Genomic DNA, 27,649 nt, shown 5'->3' with positions numbered 1-27,649 from the left:
CCCTAAGTCAGGCTGGATCTGATGCCAGGCTGGATCCGAGGACCCTGGGATCATGACCAGAGCCGAAAGCAGACGCTTAACTGAGTCACCCAGGAGCCCCTCTTTTTTTTCTTTTTTTAAGATTTATTTATTTGAGAGAGAGACTCGCGCGAGAGAGACTCACGACTCGTGCGTGTTGCGTGTGCACGCGCACACGTGTGTTAATGGGGGGAGGGGCAGAGAGAGAGGGAGACAAGCAGACTCCCTGCCCAATACAGAGTCTAGCACTGGGGCTTCATCTCACAACTCTGAGATCATGACCTGAGCCAAAATCAAGAGTCGGAAGTTTAACGGACAGAGCCCCCCAGGTATCCTCATACACTCTTTTTAAGACGTTCTCAGAGAAGTATTTCGATAGCAGATCAAGTCTCTATGCTCTGCCAACCTGTTGAGCGGTAGTTGAAACCACCATTTGCTTTCTCTGTCCAAGAGTCTTAACAAAGAAGACATGTCTCTTGAGGATAGTTAAGAGGGCTATTAACATTAATTAATTGTCTCTGTTACAGTTATTCCGGCAAGTGAACTTTATCTCTTTGTGTATCTCAAGGATTGTCTTCCCCACCCCCCCAAAAGGTTTATTTTGTATGTGCAACAGGTATTCTGTATTTTAAGTTTAGACTATCTGGAACATACCCTTTCTTTCTTCTTCTTCTTCTTTTTTTTTAAGATTTTTATTTTTATTTATTTATTTTTTAAAGATTCTATTTATTTATTTGACGAGAGAGACAGCGAGAGAGGGAACACAAGCAGGGAGAGTGGGAGAGGGAGAAGCAGGCTTCCCGCCGAGCAGGGAGCCCGATGCGGGGCTTGATCCCAGGACGGTGGGATCATGACCTGAGCCAAAGGCAGACGCTTAACGACTGAGCCATCCAGGCCCCCCTGGAACATACCCTTTCAATTTGGTGAAAATTCTCTTAGCTCATTCCTTGTAATATACAAACAGAAAAATTAATGTTCTGTGAGCAAATACTTTGCTGATCCTCCGTACTGCATAGTTAATGTTTTTTCCTTTGTAACTAATAAGTATCTTGGAGGTGATACTTTGAAATTATGTAAACATACTGCTTTCAAACTTTTGTCCACTAATTTTAGCATCCATTGGTGGAACCTGTATGCAGCAAATATTATTGGGTGTTCCAATGGTGATTTTCTGTTAGTATATATTTTAATGTATATCTTTGACAATTTTTATATGTGCCAGGCGGCATGCAGGACATTGGAAATACAGAGATTAAAAACATTCAGTCCTGCGGCGCCGGGTGGCTCAGTTAAGCATCTTCCTTTGGCTCTGGTCCTGATCCCAGCGGGGAGCCTGGTTCTCCCTTTCCCCCTGCCCCTCCCCCACTGCGCACGTGTGTGCCCGCGCGCATGCGCGCACGCTCGGGCATGCATGCTCTCTTTCAAATAAAATCTTGAAGAAAAAATAAAAACATTCAGTCCTTGCTTACATGGAAACTGTGATTTAGGCAGAAAGATAGACATGTGGCTTTTTACCAGTGAGATACATGTTTTCTAGGATTATGCATAGTATATTTTGGGAGTGCAAAGACTGCTGAATAAATTGAGCATAATAAATAAGCATAAATTAACAAAAATAATTTAGAACATCAGTATAGGACTCTACTAATAATGGTTGTGAGAGTATCTGGCAAAGTTGGAGATTTCAGAAGAGTATTTTAAAAAGAAAAACATCAGGGGCGCCTGGGTGGCTCAGTCGTTGAGCGTCTGCTTTCAGCTCAGGTCATGATCCCAGGGTCCTGGGATCGAGCCGCACATCGGGCTCCCTGCTCCACGGGAAGCCTGCTTCTCCCTCTCCCACTCCCCCTGCTTGTGTTCCCTCTCTCGCTGTCTCTCTCTGTCAAATAAATAAATAAATAAAATAAAATACCTGAAAGAACAAAAAAAAAAAAAAAGAAAGAAAAACATCACTCCTACCTTCTTATAAAAGTAATCCATATCTGTTGTGGATAGCTTGGAAAAGCTGAAGGTATAAGGAAGACAGCCAAATATTACTGTAACTCCCATGCTTTGTTACTTTTTTTTTAATGTTCCTTTCCATTTTGGGGAGCTTTTTTTGTTGTTTTGTGGAACGTTTCATGAATTTGCATGTCATCCTTGTGCAGGGACCATGCCAATCTTCTCTGTATTGTTCCAGTTTTAGTATATGTACTGCTGAAGCAAGCACCTATTTTTTGGCTTTTGCACAAAAGTATACGGTTCTTTTAAAGTAACTAATTGTTTACAATCTGATTTTTCCACTTAACATTGGATCATGTAGTTTAAAATATTTCAAGATTTTTAGTGATTATATAAAATTTCATGTTATAGATATGCAGAAGTTATTAGTTATTTCTCTCTGGTTGCTTATGCCTGTGAACTTGACTGAAAGACTTTTTGCAAAACAAAACATTTTATTTGTTTATATTGATCTCTCTTAAATCATAGAATGGTTTTCTGAAATTTATTTATTTTTTAAAAAGATTTATTTATCTGAGAGAGAGCGCACAAGCAGTGGGGAGGGGCAGAGGGAGAGGGAGAAGCAGCCTCCCTATTAAGCAGGGAGCTCGATGTGGGTTTGATCCCAGGACCCCGAGATCATGACTTAGTCAAAGGCAGACGCTTAACCGACTGAGCCACCCAGGCACCCTTAGTGGTCCTTAATCTTATTCCTTCCTTTAGAGATCAAAGTGTCAAAAATTTCTCCAGCATAGGCAAGGAAGTTATCAGAGCCTTAAATAGAGGCCAACTTAGCTTTCCTAGTTTCTTGTTCTTTGTGCTCTAGTGATACCATATCCCCTACCCCCAAGATTTAGGTGTTCTGTGGAGGCATTGCAAATAGGTGTTACAAATAGTATTAGAGTGGTGCAACTTTGCTGTATATCTTTTTCCCCCCAAAGATTTTTTAAATTTATTTCAGAGAGAGAGAGCGCGAGCATAAGCAGGGGGAGTGGCAGAGGGAGAGGTAGAAGTAGGCTCCCCACTGAGCAGGTAGCCCGACTCTATCCCAGGACCCTGGGATCATGACCTGAGCCGAAGGCAGATGCTTAACCGACTGAGCCACCCAGGTGCCCCCAGTATTTAACCTTTTATTAATAATCAAGAAAACTAAAATAGAGCCTAGAAGAAGTGTTTTTTTTTCCCCCTAAGGCAGCAAAGATTCTTTTTACTTAAAGCTTTATGTACAATGATGATCAGTGTGATTTGAGTTTTAGTAGGATATGTTTTAAAACACTTCAAATATATGGGGCACCTGGGTGGCTCAGTCGGTTAAGCATCTGTCTTCGGCTCAGGTCATGATCCCAGGGTCCTGGGATAGAGCCCCGTCGTATCGGGGCTCTCTGCTCAGCAGGGAGTCTGCTTCTCCCCCTCCCTCTGCCCTTCCCCCCTGCTTGTGTGCTTGCTCTTTCTTTCAAATTAAATAAATAAAATCTTAAAAAAAAAACCAACAATCAAAAAAACCAATTCAGATATCCAGCAACGAGACATGTTTTAAAGGTAAACCGTCCAAGCAGTTTTTATTCATTAATATTCATAAATACACACAGCAGCTTCATTAGAGATTTCAGTTCCTCTTCAGTTCTAGAAGGGAGGGGGGTGGGGGATGGGGTAACTGGGTGATGGGTATTAAGGAGGGCATGTGTTGTGATGAGCACTGGGTGTTATATGCAACTAATGAATCATTGAACACTACATCAAAAACTAATGATGTACTATGTGTTGGCTAATTGAACATAATAATAAAAAAATAAAAATAAAAACCTCAGTGTTCATCATCAGTAGGAATAAAGAAATTTTCTCTACCATAGTAGCAATAAGAAAGTAAAATTAGCAATAATTACCTAATATTAATTCTTATTCTGTTTATCTGACATAGGTAGGTAAATTCTATTTACCTAATTTTTTTTTAAAAGATTTTATTTATTTATGACACAGAGAGAGAGATAGCGAGAGAGGGAACACAAGCAGGGGGAGCGGGAGAGGGAGAAGCAGGTTTCCTGCCGAGCAGGGAGCCCGATGCCAGGACCCTGGGATCGTGACCTGAGCTGAAGGCAGACGCTTAATGACTGAGCCACCCAGGCGCCTCTATTTACCTAATTTTATTTACCCAGTTTACCAAGTTGAACTGTATAAATTCAGTAAATTATTTTGTATAACTTTTTTTGCACTATATTTTTAAAATTGAGGTATAGTTGACATAATGTATCATTTTCATGTGTACAACATAATGGTTTGATATTTGTATATATTGCAAAATGATCACCACAAATTTAGTTAACAGCCATCACCTTACATAGTCACAAAGTTTTTTTTCTTGTGATGAGAACTTTTAATATCTGCTCTCTTAGCTACTTTCAGATGTGCACTACAGTATTATTATTTTTTAAAGATTTTATTTATTTATTTGACAGAGAGAGAGCACGAGCAGGGGTAGGAGCAGGGGGAGTGGTAGGCAGAGGGAGAGGGAGAAGCAGACTCCCTGCTGAGCAGAGAGCCTAACCTGGGGCAGACACTTAACCCATTGAGCCACCCAGGCGCCCTGCAGTACAGATTTATTAATTAGAGTCACCACAGTGTCCATTACATCCCCATGACTTATTTATTTTATAACTAGAAATTTGTACCTCTTGATCCCCTTCCCCCATGTCTCCCACCTCCATCCCCCCCCTCTGGCAACCACCAATCTGTTTTCTTAAATTTATGCGTGTGGCTATTTTTGTTTGTTTTTAGACTCCACATATAAGTTTCACCTATACAGTATTTGTTTTTCTCTGTCTGACTTATTTCACTTAGCATAATGCCCTCAAGGTTGTCAAAAATGGCAAAATTTCATTCTTTTTTATGGCCAGATAATACTGCAGTGCTTAATTCACACATGCACACTTTCTTTATCCATTTATCTGTTGATGGACACGTGGGAGGTTGTAAACATGGGGTGCATATCTTTTTGAATTAGTAGTTTTGTTTTTTTCAGAGAAATACTCAGAAGTAGAATTGCTGGATCATAGAGTAGTTACTGTTTTTAATATTTTGAGGAACTCTATACTGTTTTCCATAGTGGCTTCACCAATTTACATTCACACCAACAGTGCACAAGGTATCCCTTTTCTCCACATCCTTGCTGACACTTGTTTAAAAAAAAATTTTTTTTTTTTTAAATCAGGGTTCCAGGGCGCCTGGGTCGCTCAGTTGGTTAAGCGTCTGCCTTCAGCTCAGGTCATGATCCCAGAGTACTAGGATCAAGCCCCGAGGTTGGGCTCCCTGCTTAGCGGGGAGCCTGCTTCTCCCTCTCCCGCTCCCCCTGCTTGTGCTCTCTCTCTCTCTCTGTCAAATAAATAAAATATTAAAAAAAAAAATCAGGGTTCCATCAAGGTTAGTTATGTCTCTTTAGTCTCATAATCTAGACTAAGTATCCCTTTCCTCTTTTCCTCTCAGTATTGCATAAGCACATGTGAAAGGACACCTGTTTTTTTTGACAGTCGTATTTTCCATTTAAAATTAATTTTGGGGGTGTGGTGGGAGGCTCAGTCAGTTGAGTGTCCAACTCTTGATTTCAGCTCAGGTCATGATCTCAGGGTCCTGGGATCAAGCCCTGTGTCAGGCTCCCTGCTCTGCAGGGAGTCTGTCTCCTGCTCCCTCTGCCCCTCCCCCCACTTGCACTCCAGCACTCGCTTACTCTCAAAGAAATAAATCTTTAAAAAAGTAAAATTAATTTTGGTTAAAAGTATTTAAAGAAAAAAGTGTTCCAAATAGATTAGATGTTAGGCTTTTGCCTTGTTTGTGTATTTGAAATAATGTAATGGTGAAGCTGTCAGTTCTCTAAACATACTATATTGGACTGAATGCTCCATTTGGAGAGACCTATCATATGGATAGCATGCATGTTGTTTTTCAGTCTTACAGAGCTTCCAGTTAAAACTATCCCAGGTTTTTGGTGAAATCTTAATCCAACATAGAATAAGCAACTGAATTTATATTTTTGTCATTTATAAATGAATAATATCTGGTCATTAAAAGAGATCGTATTATTGCTTTAGAGAGGTTATACATGTATGCTGGAATAGAAAAATATATTCTTAAAAACAAAACTGAGTTTTGGCTTCTGTTTTCCAAGTTGAGTAAGAGGGTGAAATTTTACAGTGTTTTGTTTTTTTATTTTTTTTAAAAGATTTTATTTATTTATTTGACAGAGACACAGTGAGAGCAGGAACACAAGCAGGGGGAGTGGGAGAGGGAGAAGCAGGCTTCCCGCAGACTAGGGAGCCCAATGTGGGTCTCGATCCCAGGACTCCGGGATCATGACCTGAGCCGAAGGCAGACGCTTCACTGGCTGAACCACCCAGGTGCCCCTACAGTGTTTTAAATTGAGTTTTTAATGTACCCCAAAACATTAACTATTACCAGGGAAACAAACTTCATTTATTTTGGGGGGGTAATACATTTAAGAGATGGTCTGACATTCAAAAGTGTTGACTAAATTTCTTCTCACCCTTACATTAAGTCATCTAGTTCCCTTCCTGAGATACAATCACTGGTAATGTTTCTGGTATATTTTTCTGTAAGTGTATAAGCATATACAAACATGAGTGTGTTTGTAGCACCACTGTCCTGCTTTATTCATTTGTTTGTTTGTTTCATCACAACCAGGATAGCCAACCAAGATAGTTTTATTTATTCTTTTTTAGATTCTGTAGATTTTCCCATTTCCTTCTAAGGTTTATATTTATAAGTTGAAAGCAAAGCTTTTGTCATTTTCATAAGTGAATTTGGAAAGTTTAGGAATGGGTCAAGTTTTCAGTATTGGTTATAGCTCTTTTGAATAATTTGTAATAATACCTTAAATTGCTAGTATACTTCGTAGTTTGTGAAAATTTTTTCTGTGCTAGTTATTTGAATTTAACTCTGTATGGCAGTGGTGAGTTTTAAAACTTAGGTCAGAACTACTTTCTTTCTTTCTTTCTTTCTTTTTTAACGATTTTATTTATTTGAGAGAGAGAATGAGATAGAGAGAGCGAGCACGAGAGGGGGGAGGGTCAGAGGGAGAAGCAGACTCCCCGCTGAGCAGGGAGCCCGATGCGGAACTCAATCCCGGGACTCCAGGATCATGACCTGAGCCGAAGGCAGTCGCTTAACCAACTGAGCCACCCAGGCGCCCCATCTTTTTTTTTTTTTTTTTTTTTTAAGATTTTTATTGGGGGGGGTGTGGGGGGGGGGGGGGGGGGGGTGGGCAGAGGGAGAGGGACAAGCAGACTCTCGCTGAGCTTGGAGCCTGACTCAGGGCTTGATTCCAGGACCCCGAGATCATGACCTGAGGTGCTTAACTGACTGAGCCACCCAGACACCCCTCAGAACTATTTTCATAATTATACTAAGATATTATTAGGCCTTTTACTGTGTTAACATTTGTACTTATGGTGTGAAAGTAGTAATGGATAAAACTCCTGGCTCTTTAGCATGGTTCAGGGCAGTGGTACCAAACTGTACTAATAGTCATTGTATGTTTACTACCACCTCACACTGGTGGTTGAGAAGAAAAAAGCCAGTTTCTCTTGAAATGTCATTGGTGAAGCATTAAAAACAATTATATGTCAACCCTTGAGTATATGTTTTATTTTATTTTAGTTCTAGTATAGTTAACGTACAGTGTTATATTAGTTTCAGCTACTCCATACATCACCCAGTGCTCATCATGACAGGTGTACTCCTTAAACCCCATCACTTAAGTCACCCATCCTCCCACCTCCCTTGAGCATGTGTTTTTTTTTAAATATAGCATCCTGTGGACTGAATCATGTCTTTGTAAAATTCGTATGTTGAAACCCTAACCACCAATACGATGGGATTTGGAGATTTGGCCTTTGGGAGATAATTAGGTTTAAATGAGGGAATGAAGATAGGGGCCTCCTGATGCGCCCTTAAAAGAAGAGACACCAGAGAACGTGTTGTCTCTTTCTGCCATATGAGGACATACCAGGAAGGTGGCTATCTGTAAGCCAGGAACCTGGCACCCTGGTCTCAAATTTTCAGTCTCCAGAACTGTGAGAAAATAAGTGTTTGTTTAAGTCTCTCAGTCTGTGCTAGTGTATTATGGCAAGCCAAGCAGACTAATGCATAGTGTGTGATGAAGTGGGAAGTGTGGATAAAGCACTTTTGCGACTTACAGAAGTATTACAGTTCCGTTGAGGAAATTTTGTAATGTTAATATTCACTTTTTCCGTGGAACCTATTTTTTTACTTGGAAGGATGAAAGACTGTTCAAAAAGAGGTGGGGCATGGATAGGGAGGAGCCCAAGTTAATATCAGGACTGAAAGAGGGGCTATCACTGCAGATCTTACAGATGTTAAAATAATAGTAGGAGAATACATGAACAACTCTATGCGCTAAAATGTGGCAACTTTCGTGAAATTGATCAGTTCCTTCAAAGAACAAACTACCAAAACTCATTCAAGAAGAAACAGATAACCAGAATAGTCTTCTTTTAAAGAAACTGAATTCATAGTTAAAAACCTTCCGTTAGAGGAAAGTTGAGGTCCGTTCAGATTGTTTCACAGGTGAATTCTACCAAACATTTAAGGAGGAAATAATACCAATTCTGTACAATCTCTTTCAGGAAATATTAGAAGGAATACTTACCAACTCATTATATAGGGTTTGATAGAGAACTAGATTAAGATATTACAAGAAAAGAAAGCTACACCAGTATCCTTCATGAACATAGATGTAAAAGTCACAACAAAATGTTAGTAATTAAAATTCAACAATATATAAAAAGGATGATACATCATGACCAAATGGGATTTGTTTGGGGAATGCAGGGTGTTCTACATTTGAAAGTCAGGCTGATTTACAATATTAATAGACTAAGAAAAGCCATATTATCATCTATGTGGACGAATAAGCATTTGGCAAAAATTCTTTTTTAAATATTTATTTGAGAGAGACAGAGATAGATGGCGAGAGAGCACAAGCGGGGAGGAGAGCGAGAAGCAGGCTCCCTGCTGAGCAGGGAGTGTGATGTGGGGCTGGATCCTGGACCCGTGCGATTCTGGGATCCCCAGAATCATGACCTGAGCCAAAGGCAGGCACTTAACTGACTGAACCACCCAGGTGCCCCTGACAAAATTCTTTTTTTTTTTTTTTTAAAGATTTTATTTATTTATTTGACAGAGAGAGACACACAGCGAGAGAGGGAACACAAGCAGGGGGAGTAGGAAAGGGAGAAGTAGGCTTCCTGTGGAGCACGGAGCCCGATGCGGGGCTCGATCCCAGGACCTGGGATCATGACCTGAGGCGAAGGCAGACGCTCAACGACTGAGCCACCCAGGTGCCCCGCCCCTGACAAAATTCTTTTTTTTTTTAATTGAAGATTTTATTTATTAATTTGACAGAGAGATACACAGCGAGAGAGGGAACACAAGCAGGGGGCGTGGGAGAGGGAGAAGCAGGCTTCCCACTGAGCAGGGAGCCCGATGTGGGGCTCAATCCCAGGACCCTGGGATCATGACCTGAGCCGACGGCGTGAGCCACCCAGGCGCCCCAATTCTTAATTTTCTTTTTCTTTTTCTTTCTTTCTTTTCTTCTCTGTTTCTTTCTTTCTTTAAGATTTTATTTATTTATTTGAGAGAGAGAGAGAGAGACTGAGAGCATCATGGGGGGGGCAGGCAGAGGGAATGGGAAAAGCAGACTCCCCACTGAGCCAGGAGCCTGACATCAGGCTTGATCCTAGGACTCTGGGATCCCGACCTGAGCTGAAGGCAGATGCTTAACTGACTGAGCCACCCAGGCACCCCTCTTAATACTTACTTGATAAAAATTCTTATAGACTAGGAATAGAAGGGTTTTTCTTTCACACGATGAAGGGCATCTACAAAAATCTATAGCTAATGTCATACTTAATAGAGAATACTTAATAGTGAAAGACTGAATGCTTTCTCCTTTAAGACTGAGAACAGTGCAATAAGGCAAGAAAAAGAAATAAAGCTTTTGGAACAGAAAGAAGTAAATTGCCCCTATTTGCAGATGACATGATTGCCTATGCAGAAAACTCCAAGGAATCTATAAGAAAGCTTCTAGGACCAACATGTGAATTTAGCAAGGTTGCAGAATAAATGGACAGTGTATAAAAATTAATTGTATTTCTTTATACTAGCAGTGAACAATGTGAATGGAAATAAGTAAAATACAGTTCCATTTATTTTATTTTATTTTTTTAAAGATTTTATTGATTTATTTGACAGAGAGAGAGACAGCGAGAGCAGGAACACAAGCAGGGGGAGTGGGAGAGGGAGAAGCAGGCTTCCCGCGGAGCAGGGAGCCCGATGTGGGACTCGATCCCAGGACCCTGGGATCATGACCTGAGCCGAAGGCAGACGCTTAACGACTGAGCCACCCAGGCGCCCTACAGTTCCATTTAAATAGCAGCAGAAACAGGTATAAATCTGACAAAGCACGTATAGAATCTGTGTGCCTGAAACTACAAAACATGGATGAAGCAAATCAAAGAAGGCCTAAATAATTGTAGAGAATTACCTGTTTGTGGTTTGAAGACGGAGTATTGTTAAAATGTAATTTCTCCGCAGATTGGTCCATACAGATCAAAATCTCAGCAACATTTTTATAGGTAATAAGCTGCTTTAAAAAATTATAAAATGGCAAAAGAATACAAATTACTAGATCACTTTTGATAAAGAACAACAGAGTTGGAGAATCTGATCTGAAATCTAGCTGATTTCAAGGCATTCTGTAAAGTTACAGTAATCAAGATATTGAGGGTAGATGCACATAAAATAGTTGATTTCAGCAAAGGTGTAAAAGCAATTCAGTAGAAAAAAGGTTTTTTTTTAAGATTTTATTTATTTATTTGACAGAGCGAGGGAGCACAAGCACAGTAGAGGGAGAGGAAGAAGCAGGCTTCCCGCCAAGCAGGGAGCCTGATGCAGGGCTTGATCCCGGGACCCTGGGATCATGACCTGAGCCGAAGGCAGATGCTTAACCATCTGAGCCATCCAGGCGCCCTGAAAAAAGATAGTCTTTTTCAGCATATGCAGTTGGAACAATTGGACACCATATGAGAAAAAAGGATTTCAAACCATCCCTTACACCTGATATGGAAATGAACTCAAATAGATCAGAGATCTAAATGTAAAATGTAAAATAATACAATTGGCAGAAGAGAACAAAGGAGAAAAATCTTTGTAATCTTTCTAGGGGTACCTGGGTGGCTCAGTCAGTTAAACTTCTGACTTCGGCTCAGGTCGTGATCTCAAGGTCCTGGGATTGAGCCCCATGTCAGGCTCCCTGCTCACTGGGGAGTTCGCTTCTCCCTCTCACTCTGCCTCGGCTGCTCCCCCTACTTGTGCTCTCTCTCCCCCTCCCTCTCTCTGTCAAATAAATAAAAAATAAAATCTTAAAAAAGAAAAAAACCCTCTACAATAAGAAAACAACCCAATTAAAGAATGGGCAAAAGATTTGAACAGAAACTTTGCTGGATAAGATATATGGGTGGTAAGGACCAAAAAAATGCTCTGTATCATTAGTCTTGAGGGAAATGCAAATTAAAACCACAATGAAATACTACTATATATCTGTTAGGATGACTAAGAAACAAACAACCCTTCTCTCCCTAGCTGACAATATCAAGTATTAATGAAGATGTAGAGCAACTGGAACTTTCATTACATTGCTAGTGGGAATGCAGAATGATACAGCCACTTCGGGAAATCTTTTGGCAGTTTCCCATAAAGTTAAATATAAACTTACATGACCCCACAGTTTCAATCCTAGATATTTACCCAAGAAAAATGAACACTTAACATTCACACAAAAACTACACGTGACTGTCAATAGTAATTTTGTTCAAATTGCCATAGGCAATTAAAGTGTCCCTGAATTGGTGAATGGATAAGCAAACTGGTATATCCATAGAATTCAACAAGAAAAAAGGAATTATTGGTACTTGGAACAACAATGGTGAATCTCATATGCTAAATGAAAAATGCCATACTCAAAAGCGTACGCAATGTGTGATTCCGTTTATATGACATTCTACAAAAGTACAGTGATGGGAAACAGAAACAACATGGTTGCCAGGGACTAGGAGTAGTGGTAGGAAATTGATAACAGGGTTCTGCATCTTGATTGTGGTTATTCTGTGATTCTGTGCATTTGTCAAAACTTAGAAATGTTCTAAGTTCTAAAGTTCACTTTTTGGTGAATGTAATTTTAAAACCAAGTTAACCAAGAGTGTGAGAAGACAGGCCAGAAACTGGAAGATAATACTTGTAGAAGATATATCTGATAAAGGATTGTTATCCAAAATATACAAAGAGCTCTTAAAACAGGGAGCCTGGTTGGCTCATTCGGTTAAGTGTCTGCCTTTGGCTCCGGTCATGATCCTAGGGTCCTGGGATGGAGCCCTGCATCAGGCTCCCTGCTTGGCAGGGAGCCTGCTTCTCCCTCTCCCTCTGCTGCTCCCCCTGCTTGTGCGCGCTCTCTCTCTCTCTCAAATAAATAAATAAAATATTAAAAAAAAGAAAAGCACTCTTAAAACTTAACTGAGAAAATGGACACTTTGATTAAAAAGTGGGCAAGGGGCACTTGATTAAAAAATGGGCTGGCTTAGTTGGTAGAGCATGTTGCTCTCTCTCTCTCTCTTTTACTATTTTATTTATTTATTTGACAGAGCACAAGAAGGGGGACCAGCAGGCAGAGGGAGAGGGAGAAGCAGACTCCCTACTGAGCAGGGAGCCCGATGCTGGGCTTGATCCCACGACCCTGGGATCATGACCTGAGCTGAAGGCAGACACTTAACTGAGTCACCCAGGTGCCCCTCTTTTTTCTTTTTTTTTGAAGATTTATTTATTTTATTTAAGGGAGAGCGTGCGAGCAGGAGGGGTGGGGCAGAGAAAGTCTTAAACAGACTCCATACTGAACATGAAGCCTGATGTGGGGCTCGATCCTAAGACCCTGAGATCATGACCAAGCAAAAACCAAGAGTTGGATGCTTAACCGACTGTGCCACCTAAGGTGTCCCAAGCATGTGGCTCTTGATCTTGGGGTCGTGAGATGATCCCCATGTTGGGTGTAGAGTTTACATTGACAAAAAAAAAAGAGAAAAAAGAAAAAAATGGGCAAAATATCTAAACAGACACCTCACCAAAGAAAATATACAGATGTCAAATAAGCATATGGAAAGATGCCTAACATTACACATCATCAGGGAACTGTCAGTTAAAACAACGATATACCACTACACACTTACTGGAATGTCTCAAATCCAAAACACTGATAGTAGTAAATGCTGGTGAGAATATGGAGCAATAAGAACTCTCATTCATTACTGGTGGGAATGCGATATGGTGTAGCCACTTTGGATAGTTTGTCCGTTTCTTACAAAACTAAGTGTACTCTTACCAGAGGATCCAGCAATCCTCTTCCTCCTTTGTATTTACCCAGATGAGTTGAAAATATGACTGTACAAAAACTTGCACATGAATATTTTTAGGAGCTTTATTTATAATTGCCAAAATTTAGAAGCAACCAAGATGTCCTTCAGTGATAAAGTGGTACATGCAGACAATGGGATATTAGTGCTAAAAAGAAATGAGCTATCAACTCATGGAAAAGACATGGCGAACCTCAAATACATACTGCTAAGTGAAAGAAGCCATACTGCTTTAAAAAAATATTTCCATCACAATTTTTAAAATGAATTTATTTATTTATAAAAAGAATTTATTTATTTGACAGAGAGACAGCGAGAGAGGGAACACAGCAGAGGGAGTGGGAGAGGGAGAAGCAGGCTTCCTGCTGAGCAGGGAGCCCGATGTGGGGCTCGATCCCAGGACCCTGGGATCATGACCCGAGCCGAAGGCAGATGCTTAATGACTGAGCCACCTAGGCGCCCCAATATTAAATGAATTTAAAAGAAAAGAATGATAAGCTATGGCATTCAAATGAGTATATGGCAGGTATTTTTCTTGAAGGGGAATGTAGGTAGACTGTGCTTCAAGGGAAACAATTGTCAGTATTTGTTAGTGATCAAAATTGATTTGTAAGGAGATACAAGTTTTGAACACTTGTATCTGCCTTGTGAGATTGAGTTTCCCAGTAATTAATAGTTCTTACTTTTTTTTTTTTTTTTTAAGATTTTATTTATTTATTTGAGAGAGAGAGAATGAGAGACAGAGAGCATGAGAGGGAGGAGGGTCAGAGGGAGAAGCAGACTCCCTGCCGAGCAGGGAGCCCGATGCGGAACTCGATCCCGGGACTCCAGGATCATGACCTGAGCCGAAGGCAGTTGCTTAACCAACTGAGCCACCCAGGCGCCCCAGTTCTTACTTTTTTTAATTATTATTTTTTTAAGGACGGGTCTATTTCTCATATGCTTCCACATATACGTCTACGAACATTTGTGTCTTAATGAAAGAAGATGTTGCTTGAAAGAAGGTTTTCACACAGTTTAGGTTCAGTGAGATAAACATATGGCTGTTCTCACATGCTTCTACATGTAAGTTTACATACACTTATATTTTAATAAATGAAAATGTTTCTTGAAAGACACTATATGCAGTGTAGTTTCAAAGAGGTAAGCACAGGACCATTTCCATATGCTTCTACACATACATTTACAAATACATATATATTAATGAAAGAAGATGTTACTTGAAAGATGGTTTATACACAGTCTGGTTTCAGTGAGTTAAGCGTATGGCTGTTCCCTTATGTATCTACACATACGTTTACAAACTGGTGCCATAATAAAAGAAGGATGCATTAAACACAGTGTGGTTCAAATGAGTTAAGCATACTGCTGTTCCCATACGCCTCTACATGTGTTTACAAACACACATATGTATTAATGAAAGAAGATGTTACTTAAACAATGGTTAATAAAGACTCTGTTTTGGGGCACCTGGGTGGCTCAGTTAAGCGTCTGCCTTCGGCTCAGGTCATGATCTCAGGGTCCTGGGATAGAGCCCCACGTCAGGCTCCCTGCTCCGCAGGGGGTCTGCTGCTCCCTCCCCCTCTGCCCCTGCCCGTTTTCATGCTCTCTCTCTCTCTGTCTCTCTCTCTGTCGAATAAATAAAATCTTAAAAAAAAAAAATACTCTGGTTTCAGTGAGTTAAGTAAACGGCTATTCCCATATGCTTCTACACATACTTTAACAAACACTTCTATCTTAATTAAAGAAGATGTTAGTTGAAGACCAATGGTGATTTTAATAAAAATGATTATTTTGTTTTATAAGAAATGTGAGTTAGATGGTATGTATAGTTCTGTGAAACCAGTGTTTTCTAAATGATCAGTGCATAATGTAAAGTCATGTTTGGTTAAAAGTTCCAAAGTGCAAAATAAACAAATGCACTTTAGTGTAACAGAGTACTAAAAGCTTATTGATGTGATTTATTTTTATTTTTATATTTTAATGATTTCATTTATTTAAGAAAGCGAGAGAGCACGAGCCGGGGGTGGGGGGTGAGAAGCAAACTCCCCACTGAGTGGGGAGCCTGATGTGGGGCTCGATCCCAGGACACCTGGGATCATGACCTGAGCTTACGGCAGATGCTTAACGACTGAGCAACCCAGGCGCCCCTTATTGATGTGATTTTAGATGCCACATTGTCAAATTTTGTTGGAATATTAATATTCACAATTTTCTGAGAAGGATATTAAAATACATTTCCTTTTTACAAATAAATATATATCTGTGTAAGTCCATATATTTATACTTCAACCCAGATAACATACTGCAACAAGTTGAATGCAGCAGACATGAGAATCTAGTCATTTCAATTAAATTAAGCTAGACATTAAAGAGATATGAAAAAAATGTAAGAAAAAATGTCACTGTACTAGTTTTTGGGGAAGGGGAAATAATGATTGTAATGGGTTTATCATTTTTTATTTTTATTTTTTTATGGTGAAAATTGTATATTTAGATTTAGTCAGCTGGACTCAGTTTAGATGGTCTAAATTTTTTTTTTTTTCTTTACAATCCCAGTTTTGTTGGTAACATCCAAAGCATCATAGTCAGGAGCCAATCCAGCATACGCTTTCTCTCCATTGGGTCTGATCAGGGTGTTGACCTTGGCCACGTCCGTGTCAGAGCTTCTTCACAGACTGTTTGATCTGGTGCTTGTTGGTCTTAACATCCACAATGAACACAAGTGTGTTGTCTTCATGGCTGACTCGGTCAGGGGTAACCTAAGGATGGCATAGTGGTCAAGCCTGTTTCTCCTGGGGGTGCTCTTTCGAGGATATTTGGGCTGCCTTTGGAGACGTAATGTCTTGGGATGTCAGAATGTTGCTGATACCTGGATCTTTTTTTGTGACTGGACGCCTTTCAGCTCTGCTTTCTTGGCCTTCAAAGCCTTGGCTTTGGCTTTGGAAGAGGCAGGGGCTTCCTTCTTTGTCTTTGGCGTCATGTTCGTGAAAGGAGGGTTTATCATTGTCTTAAATACATATTAAATATTTTGAAGTTTTCTGTTTTAATTTCTAAATAAATGTCTATAAATATCACAATAAACAAAAATTTGGGGGAATCCTCAATTTTTTTAAAGATATTATTTATTTCTTTGTGAGAGAGAGACAGCACAAGCAGAGGGAGTTGCAGGTAGAGGGAGAAGCAGGCTCCCTGCCAAGCAAGGAGCCTGATGTGGGACTCCATCCCATGACCTGAGCTTACGGCAGATGCTTAACCTACTGAGCCACCCAGGTGCCCTGGAATCCTCAATTTTTTTTTTTTTTTTTAAGATTTTATTTATTTGTCGAAGAGAGAGAGCTCAAGGACAGGCAGGGGGGAGCGGCAGGCAGAGGGAGAAGCAGTCTCCCTGCTGAGCAGGTAGCCTGATCCCAGGAGCCGAAGGCAGACGCTTAACCAACTGAGCCACCCAGGCATCCGGAATGCTCAATTTTTAAAGTAAAGGTGTCCTGAAATAAAAAGTTTAGGACCTTGCTGCTCTAAGGAAACTGTTTCAGAAGTAAGCTATCCAAGTTACTTGGATGTCTGGTGTTTCCCAATTTTTTTTTTAAATAAAAAAATTGTATTTACTTAGAAGCATTCAGAATGTCAACAAAACAGCTGCAACTTTTTTTTTTTTTTTGCAATTACAGAGTGGTATTCAGTTAACAGAACGACAATTATTTCGTAGAAGCTGCATCAGAGACAACTGAAGAAAAACTACCATCCCCATATATAACTAATTTGTGCTGTGCACCAACAAGAACCTGCTTTAAATTTCCATGCCAATTTACAACCCCCATACTGTGTCAGGCATAGTGGCTGTTGAAAATACCACCAGGACAGGGCTATCTAAAGATACATTTGGTGTAGTGTGTTAACTATACAAAAAAAGACACTGTACAGTTTAAAAACAAATCTTGTACAGCCTTACATTTCGGTTTTTTTCTTTAAAAGGAGTGAGTGGGGCACCTGGGTGGCTCAGTTGGTTAAGCAACTGCCTTCGGCTTGGGTCATGATCCTGGAGTCTTGGGATCGAGTCCTGCATCGGGCTCCCTGCTCAGCGAGGAGCCTGCTTCTCCCTCTGACCTTCCCCCCTCTCATGTGCTCTCTCTCAGTCTCGCTCTCTCATATAAATAAATAAATCTTTAAAAAAAAAAAAAGGAGTGAGTGTGTGCAGGGGGGTTAAATGCTTTATAGACAAGAAAAAAAACTGCTAGAACCAACTTATTCTTCATCATCATCTTCTTCATCTTCATCTTCCTCCTCCTCCTCTTCATCTTCCTCATCTTCCTCCTCTTCCTTCTTTTTCTTGCTCTTTTCAGCCTTGACAACTCCCTTTTTTGCCGCAACAGGCTTTCCTTCAGCTCGGTATGCAGCAATATCCTTTTCATATTTTTCCTTCAGCTTAGCAGCCTTCTTTTCATAAGGCTGCTTGTCATCTGCAGCAGTGTTATTCCACATCTCTCCCAGTTTCTTTGCAGCATCACCAATGGATAGGCCGGGATGTTCTCCTTTGATTTTTGGGCGATACTCAGAACAAAACAAGGAAAAGGCCGAAGGAGGCCTCTTGGGTGCATTGGGATCCTTGAACTTCTTTTTTGTTTCCCCTTTAGGGGGGATATAAGTTTTCATTTCTCTTTCATAACGGGCCTTGTCCACCTTTGCCATGTCTTCAAATTTTCCTTTCTCTTTAGCAGACATGGTCTTCCACCTTTCTGAGCACTTCTTAGAAAACTCTGAGAAGTTGACTGAAGCATCTGGGTGCTGCTGCTTGTGCTCCTCTCGGCAAGTTTGCACAAAGAATGCATATGATGACATTTTGCCTCTCGGCTTCTTAGGATCTCCTTTGCCCATGTTTAATTATTTTCCTCAGCGAGGTACAGAGTCGCCCAGTGCCCGTCTGGCTCTCACTTGCCCCGGCACTGTCTCTGTGGAGCTCTGTTTCCCAAATTTTTGCTGCACTTTAGTATCATCTGGGAGCTTTTAAAAATCTCTGCTTCCCAATTCATATCCCATACAATTAAGTCAGAATGAAGATGAGAGCCTTAAAGCCTGGCTTTGGGAAAGCTGGTTTCAACTCAGGATTAAATCTTTGAATTCCTTATTCCTAGTTTAAGAGGTCACTTTACTTTATCTAGAAAATGCTGTATTGTTTTGGTTAATTTTTGCAAAGATGAATTCAGTAATCCAGTAAGAATTAGTTTGTTCAGTTTTTATTGGTTTAAATACTTGATAAGTTAATATAATCCATTTTAAAAAACAGCATAAAAATGGAAAAGCTCTCTTGCTCTGTATGCTAATGACAAGGATAAAAACCACACTCAGTAACCACTGACTTTATCTCCATTGAAAACAGTTGATGGTACAGGTTTCTTTATCTCAGAATCATACTTTTGAAATATTGAATTTTTACTTTCTTTTTTTTTTTTTAAAGATTTTATTTATTTATTTGACAGAGAGAGACACAGCCAGAGAGGGAACACAAGCAGAAGGAGTGGGAGAGGGAGAAGCAGGCTTCCCGCGGAGCAGGGAGCCCGATGCGGGGCTCGATCCCAGGACCCCGGGATCATGACCTGAGCCAAAGGCAGACGCTTAATGACTGAGCCACCCAGGCGCCCCTTGAATTGTTAGTTTCTAACTAAGTTGATAGCCAGAACTGTGGTCATATATGGATTATATGTAAAAGTTAGCTTTTAGTTTTTGGCACAGAAAGTTAAATCAGAATGAAGATGAGAGCCTTAAAATATCTAAAAGTCCAGGTACAGTATTAAGTAACATGCATTAAACTGGTCCGGTGCAGTATCCACTAAAATGTTTCAGTAACTTTTTCAGCTTAAGTATGCAGTGGAGGCTGCTTAAGAATTACGCAGTTAAATCTTTGGCTGAAAGCTATAAAAATTGGGCAACTCCTACACTGAGAGTTAATTAAAATTGATCTTTGGGTGCCTGGGTGGCCCAGTTGGTTAAGTGACCGACTCCTGATTTGGACTCTGGTCATGGTCTCAGGGTGGTAAGGTTGAGCCCCGCGTCGGGCTTCCGACTCAGCAGGGAGTCTGCTTGTCCCTTTCTCTCCTCTCCCCACTCAAATAAAAAAAAAAAAAAGATCTTTAATGTCCAATTTAGTTATCAACAAATTTATGGTAGCAGTCTTAAAATGCTTATTTTTTTTTAAATAAGATTTTATTTATTTGACAGAGAATAAGCAGGGGGCGTGGCAGGCAGAGGGAGAGGGAGAAGCAGACTCCCTGCTAGCCTAATGTGGAGCTCAATCCCATCATGACCTGAGCCGAAGGCAGATGCTTAATCCACTGAGCCACCCAGGCGCCCCTTAAAATGCTTATCTTTTTAGTTGACTATTTCATATGTGTATTCTCAGCATGGGTGGTTGGTTTTTACCAACTAGTGAATTGCTCATGTTAACTTTTTTTTCTTATGTTAACTTTTTAAATTGATTTTTTGTTGAGATAATTTATATATTCAGTGCATTTGTGAGAAATAATACAGAATGATCTGTGTACCTTACCTAATTTCTCCCAGTGGTAACAACTTGGAAAACTGTAGTACAGTATCACAAGTTGAATATTGACATTGACTTAGTCTCTAGATCTTACACAGATTTCCTGAGTTTTACTTGTTCTTTTGTGTATGAGTTCTCTGCAGTTTCGTTACATGTATATATTTGTGTATCTACCACCATTGTCGAGATACAGTTCATCACTACAGTAGTTCCCCTTTCATAGTCACACCTCTCCCCCACCCCTAACTCCTGGCAATCACTGATCTGTTCTCCGTCTTTGTCATCTTGTTATTTCAAGAAAGTCACATAAAGTATACAGCACATGACCTTTTGGATAGGTTTGTGTATCTACTACCACAGTCAAGATACAGAATCATGTAAACTTTCATTTTTTATTTATTTTTAAAAGATTTTATTTATTTGTCAGAGAGAGAGCGTGCGTGCATGCATAAGCAGGGCGAGCCACAGGCAGAGGGAGAAGCAGTCTCCCCATTGAGCAAGGAGCTCGATGTGGGAATCGACCATGAATCATGTGAACTTTTAAAAACTACTTTTTTATTTTTTTTATTTATTCAATTGACAGAGATAGATACAGCGAGAGAGGGAACACAAGCAGGGGGAGTGGGAGAGGGAGAAGCAGGCTTCCCGTGGAGCGGGGAGCCCAATGCAGGGCTTGATCCCAGGACCCTGGGACCACAACCTGAGCCGAAGGCAGACGCTTAATGACTGAGCCACCCAGGCGCCCCTAAAAACTACTTTTTTAAACAGCTATCTTCTTGTTTATTCTTTAAATAGCTGAATGGTCCCAGTATAATTGCTCCTGATTTGTTCAGGATTCATATTATTAAAGATTGGGCTGTGAAGAAAAAGAGACCATGATCATTTTTGTTATTGGTCTTGTTTACCACTCATGTAAGTCCCCTGAAAGTTCTGTGACATATTACATATCAGGTCTTTTTTAGGGTAGATTATTCATCCCAGGACCTACTTACTGGTCTGGAGATAGATAATCTTAAAATAGAGGTTCCCAGGCTGGGTTTCTGACAATGGAGTTCAGGTTTATGTTAATGAGAGTGGGATCTCAGAACCTTTTATTATTTTTAAAAGTTGTACAGTAATTGTACTTGCTATCCTAGGTATTTAATGCATCGATAATTTACTCTTGGTTAGAATTATTTCATCTCAGTTTGGGAAAACAGGCTTGCTTGTGCTAATCAGAAACTCTGATTAGTGGTTGACATGGTAAGAATTATTTGATTTGATAACTGGACCAGATTCTGGTGCCGTAGCTACTACCACTTAGGGCGGTTGCTACATATGAACTTCTTTGTCTATGAATACACAGTGGTAGCAGAAATTAAGTGATCAAAAGAGGAAGATGCATAGATAGGAGATCCACAGGAAGAAGATACTTTTTTTACTTGTGACTCAATATACACACATGTACAACTGAAACAGAAGTTTCACAAAAGCAGTTCTTTCCTGTAAAATGTGCAGTTCAATATTATGTGTTCTATTTTTTTTTTATTATTAAGTACTGTTGGTTGTTAACCAAATTGATTTCAGGAACCACCAATACAATGTGACTTTAAAGAAAAAATACTGCTTTAGACCAGTTCATGACACTTCAGGTCATGGAGGGTTCTTTTTTTTTTTCTTTAAAGTAAACTCTATGCCCAACGTGGAGCTTGAACTCATGACCCCAAGATCAAGAGTTGCATGCTCTACTGACTGAGCCAGCCAGGTGCCCCAAGTTTTTGTTTTTGTTTTGTTTTTTTTTGATTCAGAGCCTCAGTTCTACCCTCTTGAACAGTAGTTTAAAGATCGTTGGGGTTCCTGGGTGGCTCAGTCGGTTAAGTGTCTGACTCTTGGTTTTGGGTCCAGTCGTGATCTCAGGGTCGTGAGGTCGAGCCTGGCATCGGGCTCTGCACTTAGCATGGACTCTGCTTGAGATTCTCTGTCTCCCTTTGCTCCTCCCCCCTCTCATGCTTGAGAGTGCATTCTCTCTCTTAAATAAAATCTTTAAAAAAAAAAGATCTTTTTATTCAGTTGTGTGGAACATTTAGTAAATCCATTTTGGATTGAACTTGTGGAATTAGTTAAGTTTTAGCAAGGTTATTTTCCTATATACATATATAAATATATATATTTTCCCCTGTTTTATGTTGGGTATCAGCTGTGATGGTGAAATTTTCCTAATGGAGTCAGAAATGTTTGATTGTGGCTGATTATTTTGGATTATGTTTGGTTGGGGAAAAGACTATGCTGACCCTGGTGTGCTGAGTGAATGAGAGAGAGCATTACTTAATTTGTTTCTTTTCACCATGTCTTTTCCTCCTACTTAGCCCTAGCCCACCCCAAATTTAAACTTTAGACTGGCTTGTGCTGTAAGTATCGTTCTATTCCTATTGTCTATGATAGATCATTCCTGGCAAACAAGCATAGTAGATTCTCAGTGTAGTGCTTTCTTTTTGAGCTCTTCTGTTTTTATAAACTGTCAATCTTTTTTTTTTTTTTTTTAAAGATTTTATTTATTTATTCATGAGAGACAGAGAGAGAGAGGCAGAGGGAGAAGCAGGCTCCCAGGGAGCAGGGAGCCCGATGCGGGACTCGATCCCAGGACCCTGAGATCATGACCTGAGCCGAAGGCAGACGCTTAACCATCTGAGCCACCCAGGCGCCCTAAACTGTCAATCTTTTTGAGAGCAGACTGTGTGTGTGTCTGGGTGTCCGTCTTTAGTGCCTGTCAAGTAGTTAGCGCTCACTAATAAGTTATTGAAATGAATTGCATTTCTCATTATGCTTCCCTGTGTCACAGGGATTTTTCATGTGTTTCAGAATTTCTAAGTGTGTGTGTATTCATGGCTAGGAACTACCTCTGATTTTGGTGATGCCTGCTTATTACCCAAATTAATTTTTCTATATAATTTCCAGTTTAAGTCTTAACCTTTTTTTTTTTATAAAGGTTTTCATTTATTTATTTGACAGAGCAAGCAAGAGAGGGAACACAAACAGAGGGAATGGGAGAGGGAGAAGCAGACTCCCCGCTGAGCAGGGAGCCCAACATAGGGCTCAATCCCAGGACCCTGGGATCATGACCTGAGCTGAAGGCAGATGCTCATCCGAGTGAGCCACCCAGGCACCTCTCTTTTTTTTTTTTTTTTTTTTTTTAAGATTTATTTATTTTAGAGAGCATGAGTGGGAGGGGCAGAGGGAGAGAGAATCTCAGACCCCGTGGTGAACACAGAGCCTGATGTGGGCCTTGATCCCATGGCTCTGAGACCATGACTTGAGCCAAACCAGGAGTTGGACGCTTAACTGAATGTGCCACCCAGGCACCGCATAGCACAGTTCTACAGTGTAAAATTTGTAATGACTTTTCTTGAAGAAAAGTATTTATGGTTTTTTTCTATCCACTTTTCTGTCTTTAGTTATAATTTTGGTAATGTCACGTCACTAAGCTTATAAAACATGTTTTCTGCATTTGGTTATATATATATATAGAGAGAGAGAGAGAGAGAGTTCCTTGAAATGTAGTCCTGAGTGAAGCCTAAAGGATAGTTTTAATGACTTGAGTGATAGTTCTTTCTGTCTGGGTCACTTATTTTTCAACCTCATGTATGGAGTTTTCTGCTGTCTCTGTTAGAGAAAGCTGTTTTATTGTTGCTGGAATCTTTCGGCAACCCATATTGGTGAGCCAGGAGGGCCAGGTATTTAGCTCTGTCACTGTATTTGTCTGCTAGGCTTGTCATAACAAAGTACCACAGACTTGGTGGCTTAAACAACAAGAATGTGTTTTTTCACAGTTTTGGAAGTTAGAGGTCCAAGATTAAGATTTGAGCGGGGTTGGGGCACCTGGGTGGCTCAGTTGTTGGGCATCTGCCTTCGGCTCAGGTCATGATCCCAGGGTCCTGGGATCGAGCCCCGCATCAGGCTCCCTGCTCAGTAGGAGGCCTGCTTTTCCCTCTCCCACTCCCCCTGCTTGTGTCCCCTCTCTCACTGCCTCTCTGTCAAATGAATAAATACAATCTTTAAAAAAAAAAAAGAAGATTTGAGCAGGGTTGTTTTCTTCTGAGGCCTTTCTCCTTGACATGTAGATGATTCTCTTTTCCCTGTAATTTCATATGGCTTTCCTTCTGTGTATGTTTGTGTCCTAATCTCCTCTTACAAGGACACTAGTCATATGGATTAGGGCTCTATCTCCAAATATAGTCACATTCTGAGGTATTGGAGGTTAGGACTTCAACATATGAATTTGTGCGGGGACACAATTCAGCCCATAACAGCTACTAAAAGGCTCTGTTTTGACTTTGGTAAGTGACAACGGTTTATAGGAAGTGAAGCTGAAGTGTGTAGGTTTAATGTGAAGATTGGTCACTGTATTTTGAGGGGGTTTGTTTCTGTTTTATTTTAGGGCTAGATCTTAATGTAAAATATAATTGTACTTTCCCCCTCTTTTTCTTCATGCTGGACCTTTATTTTTAGAACACTAGTACTTGACCATTCACGAAAAGTTAAAGTTGTTTTTTTTTTAGAATACAAATTTGTAAATGGAAAGGTATTTTCTCCCATCCTCTATATAAGGTCTTAAGTGAAGGAGTAATATCTTTCTTCAGCTTTAACATGTGAATTATTCAGGAGTGTTAGTAATAGCATAGTGATTGTTTCATGTTTGACTTCAGTTATTTTCCTCCTGTTTGTACAGTAGATCCTTGATTTGGCTCTTGGTTAATGCTTTGTTTCCATGTACCTATCATCCATCTTCAACACTGTCAATTTTCTGTTAATGTTTCATCTACCTCCATCTAAAATTTTTTCCAGGGTGCCTGGGTGGCTCAGTTGGTTAAGCGACTACCTTCGGCTCAGGTCATGATCCTGGAGTCCCTGGATCGAGTCCCGCATCGGGCTCCCTGCTTGGCAGGGAGTCTGCTTCTCCCTCTGACCCTAACCCCTCTCATGTGCTCTCTCTCATTCTCTCTCTCTCAAATAAATAAATAAAATCTTTTAAAAAAAATAATAAAATAAAATTTTTTCCAGTGGATTAAATCCCCCATTTTTTAACTGAGATAAAAGTCACATAACAGGGATGCCTGGGTGGCTCAGTCGTTCAGCGTCTGCCTTCGGCTCAGGTCATGATCCCAGGGTCCTGGGATCGAGTCCCACATCGGGCTCCTTGCTCAGTGAGGAGGCTGCCTCTCCCTCTCCCTCTGCTGCTCCCCCTGCTTGTGCTCTCTCTCTCTCTGACAAATAAATAAATAAATAATCTTAAAAAAAAAAAAAGTCACATAACATAAAATTCACTGTTTTAACCATTTTATTTTTATTTATTTATTTTTAAAGATTTTATTTGAGAGAGAGTGAGGGAGAGCACAAGCAGGGGGAGCAGCAGAGGGAGAGGGAGAAGCAGGCTTTCCACAGAGCAGGGAGCCCGATGCGGGGCTAGATCCCAGGATCCTGGGATCATGACCTGAGCCAAAGGCAGATGCTTAACTGACTGATCCACCCAGGCGCCCCTGTTTTAACCATTTTAAAGTGCCCATTTCAGTATCACTTAGTACATTCACAACGTTGTGCAGCTGTACCTCTGTCTAGTTCCAAACATTTTCCTCATCCCTAAAGGAAATCCCATAAAGCATTCACTTCCTATTCCTCCCTTCCCCAGCCCCTGGCAACCACTAATCTGTTTTCTGTCTTTGTCTGTGTTCATCTGTTCTGGATTTTTCATATAAATGGAATTATACAATATGTGACCTTTTATGTCTGGCTTTTTTCATTTAACATAATGTATTTAAGGAGTTTTTTGTTTTTTTTTTAAAGATTTTATTTATTTTGGGGGGGAAAGAAGGGGCAGAGGGAGAGGGAAAGAATCTCAGGCCAACTCCCTGCAGAGCACGGAACCCTGCATGGGGCTCAATTTCATGACCCTGAGCCGAATCTAAGAGTGGACACTCAACTGACTGAGCCACACAGATGCCCCCTTAACATAATGTATTTAAGATTCATTCGTGTTGTAGCGTGTATCAGTGCTATATTCCCTTTTTTGGGGCGCTGAATACTTTTTTTTTTAAAGATTTTATTTATTTGGAAGAGAGAGATAGCGAGAGAGAGCATGAGCTGGGAGGAGAGGGAGAAGCAGGCTCTCCACTGAGCAGGGATCCCAATGTGGGGCTCAATCCCAGGACCCTGGGATCATGACCTGAGCCAAAAGCAGATGCTTAACCTACTGAGCCACCCAGGCACCCCTGGATGTGTAAAAATGTGGGTTTTTTTTTTGTTGTTGTTGTTGTTGTTGTTTGTTTGTTTGTTTTTTAACTAGACTCCATGCCCAACGTGGGGCTTGAACTTAAGACCCTGAGATCATGAGTCAGATACTCTACTGACTAACCCCTAAAATGTTATTTTTGTAACATCGTTGATTAACCATACTTCAGTAAAAAAACTTAATTCTCATTTGATATCAATCATACTAGAAAGTAGATTATTAGAATGATTTTATTCTCATAAAATTAGAAATTTATTGTAAAGTGAAAAAATAGTAATTTTAGGATATACTTTTCAAGCTATGTCTTTTTATTTTTATATTTATTTATTTATTTATTTTAAAAAGATTTTATTTATTTATTTGACAGAGAGAGCGAGAGCAGGAACACAAGCAGGGGGAGTTGGAGAGGGAGAAACAGGCTTCCCACTGAGCAGGGAGCCCGATGCAGGGCTCGATCCCAGGACCCTGGGATCATGACCTGAGCCGAAGGCAGATGCTTAACCCACTGAGCCACCCAGGTGCCCCTTTTTTATTTATTTTTTAAAGTTTTATTTAAGTAATCTGTACACCCAACCTGGGGGTCTAACTCATGACCCTGAGATCAAGAGTTGGATGCTCTTCCACTGAGCCAGCCAGGAGCCCCAAAGCTGCATCCTTTTGGAATTACTGGCCTAGATATCTGAATTGAAGCCATTAGTTGAAATCTGGATGCTGAAACTTACTTGGATTCATGGGATAGCTGAATAAACAGATTCCTTCACCAATATTATTGAGTCAAATGCTTAGTGCAATTTGTGCATCCTGATTTAATTCACACATAGCCCTAAGAGAAAGACAGAATGTTTATCTCATTATAAATTAACATTTGTGAGAAACCTTCTGGGATTGCTCCAGAGTAGTGGAAATAATATGTATTAAATGTATATTTTATCACACTACTTATTTTTGTTATTTTTTGTTCCTCCTGTCATCCCCCCCTTCCATTATCATTATTAAGTGGTTTCAGTAGAGACTAAAGTGACAGAATAAGGTAATAGTACTATGAATATTTTCATCCAAAGGAAATCATAAATTTTGTTCAGGTCTTTGTTTAGTGTCTTGAATGAGGAAAGGCAAATATAAGACTATAGAAAAATAATGCAGAGTACAATCTCTCCTGCTATCAAAACAAAAATAATTGTGGAAGTCGCTTTTAACTAACACCTTTTTTTTTTTTTTTTTTTTGTAAGATTTTATTTATTTATTTGACAGAGAGACACAGCGAGAGAGGGAACACAAGCAGGGGGAGTGGGAGAGGGAGAAGCAGGCTTCCCGTTGAGCAGGGAGCCCAATGGAGGGCTCAGTCCCAGGACCCTGGGATCATGACCT

General features: G+C 40.2%; 2 protein-coding genes and 1 non-coding gene across 5 annotated transcripts in view; 1 reads left to right on the top strand and 2 right to left on the bottom strand.

The window, feature by feature from the left end:
- The window catches only part of WDR33 (WD repeat domain 33), a 110,517-nt gene that overhangs the window by 17,441 nt on the left and 65,427 nt on the right, over positions 1-27,649 (top strand). The window lies entirely within an intron of this gene.
- Positions 2,118-2,224, bottom strand: LOC116637944. The gene has a single exon (XR_004300566.1). It is a non-coding gene; the product is annotated as a U6 spliceosomal RNA (small nuclear RNA).
- LOC116637359 (high mobility group protein B1-like) lies at positions 17,727-18,829 on the bottom strand. Its single transcript, XM_032412717.1, has one exon. The coding sequence runs from the start codon at positions 18,354-18,356 to the stop codon at positions 17,727-17,729; it is 630 nt and encodes a 209-aa protein (XP_032268608.1). The 5' UTR covers positions 18,357-18,829.

Source organism: Phoca vitulina, unplaced genomic scaffold, assembly GCF_004348235.1.
Source record: "Phoca vitulina isolate PV1807 unplaced genomic scaffold, GSC_HSeal_1.0 scaffold1, whole genome shotgun sequence".
NCBI lineage: Eukaryota > Metazoa > Chordata > Mammalia > Carnivora > Phocidae > Phoca > Phoca vitulina.
Note: the sequence above shows the minus strand (reverse complement) of the source record. Positions and strands in the feature narration are given on the sequence as shown.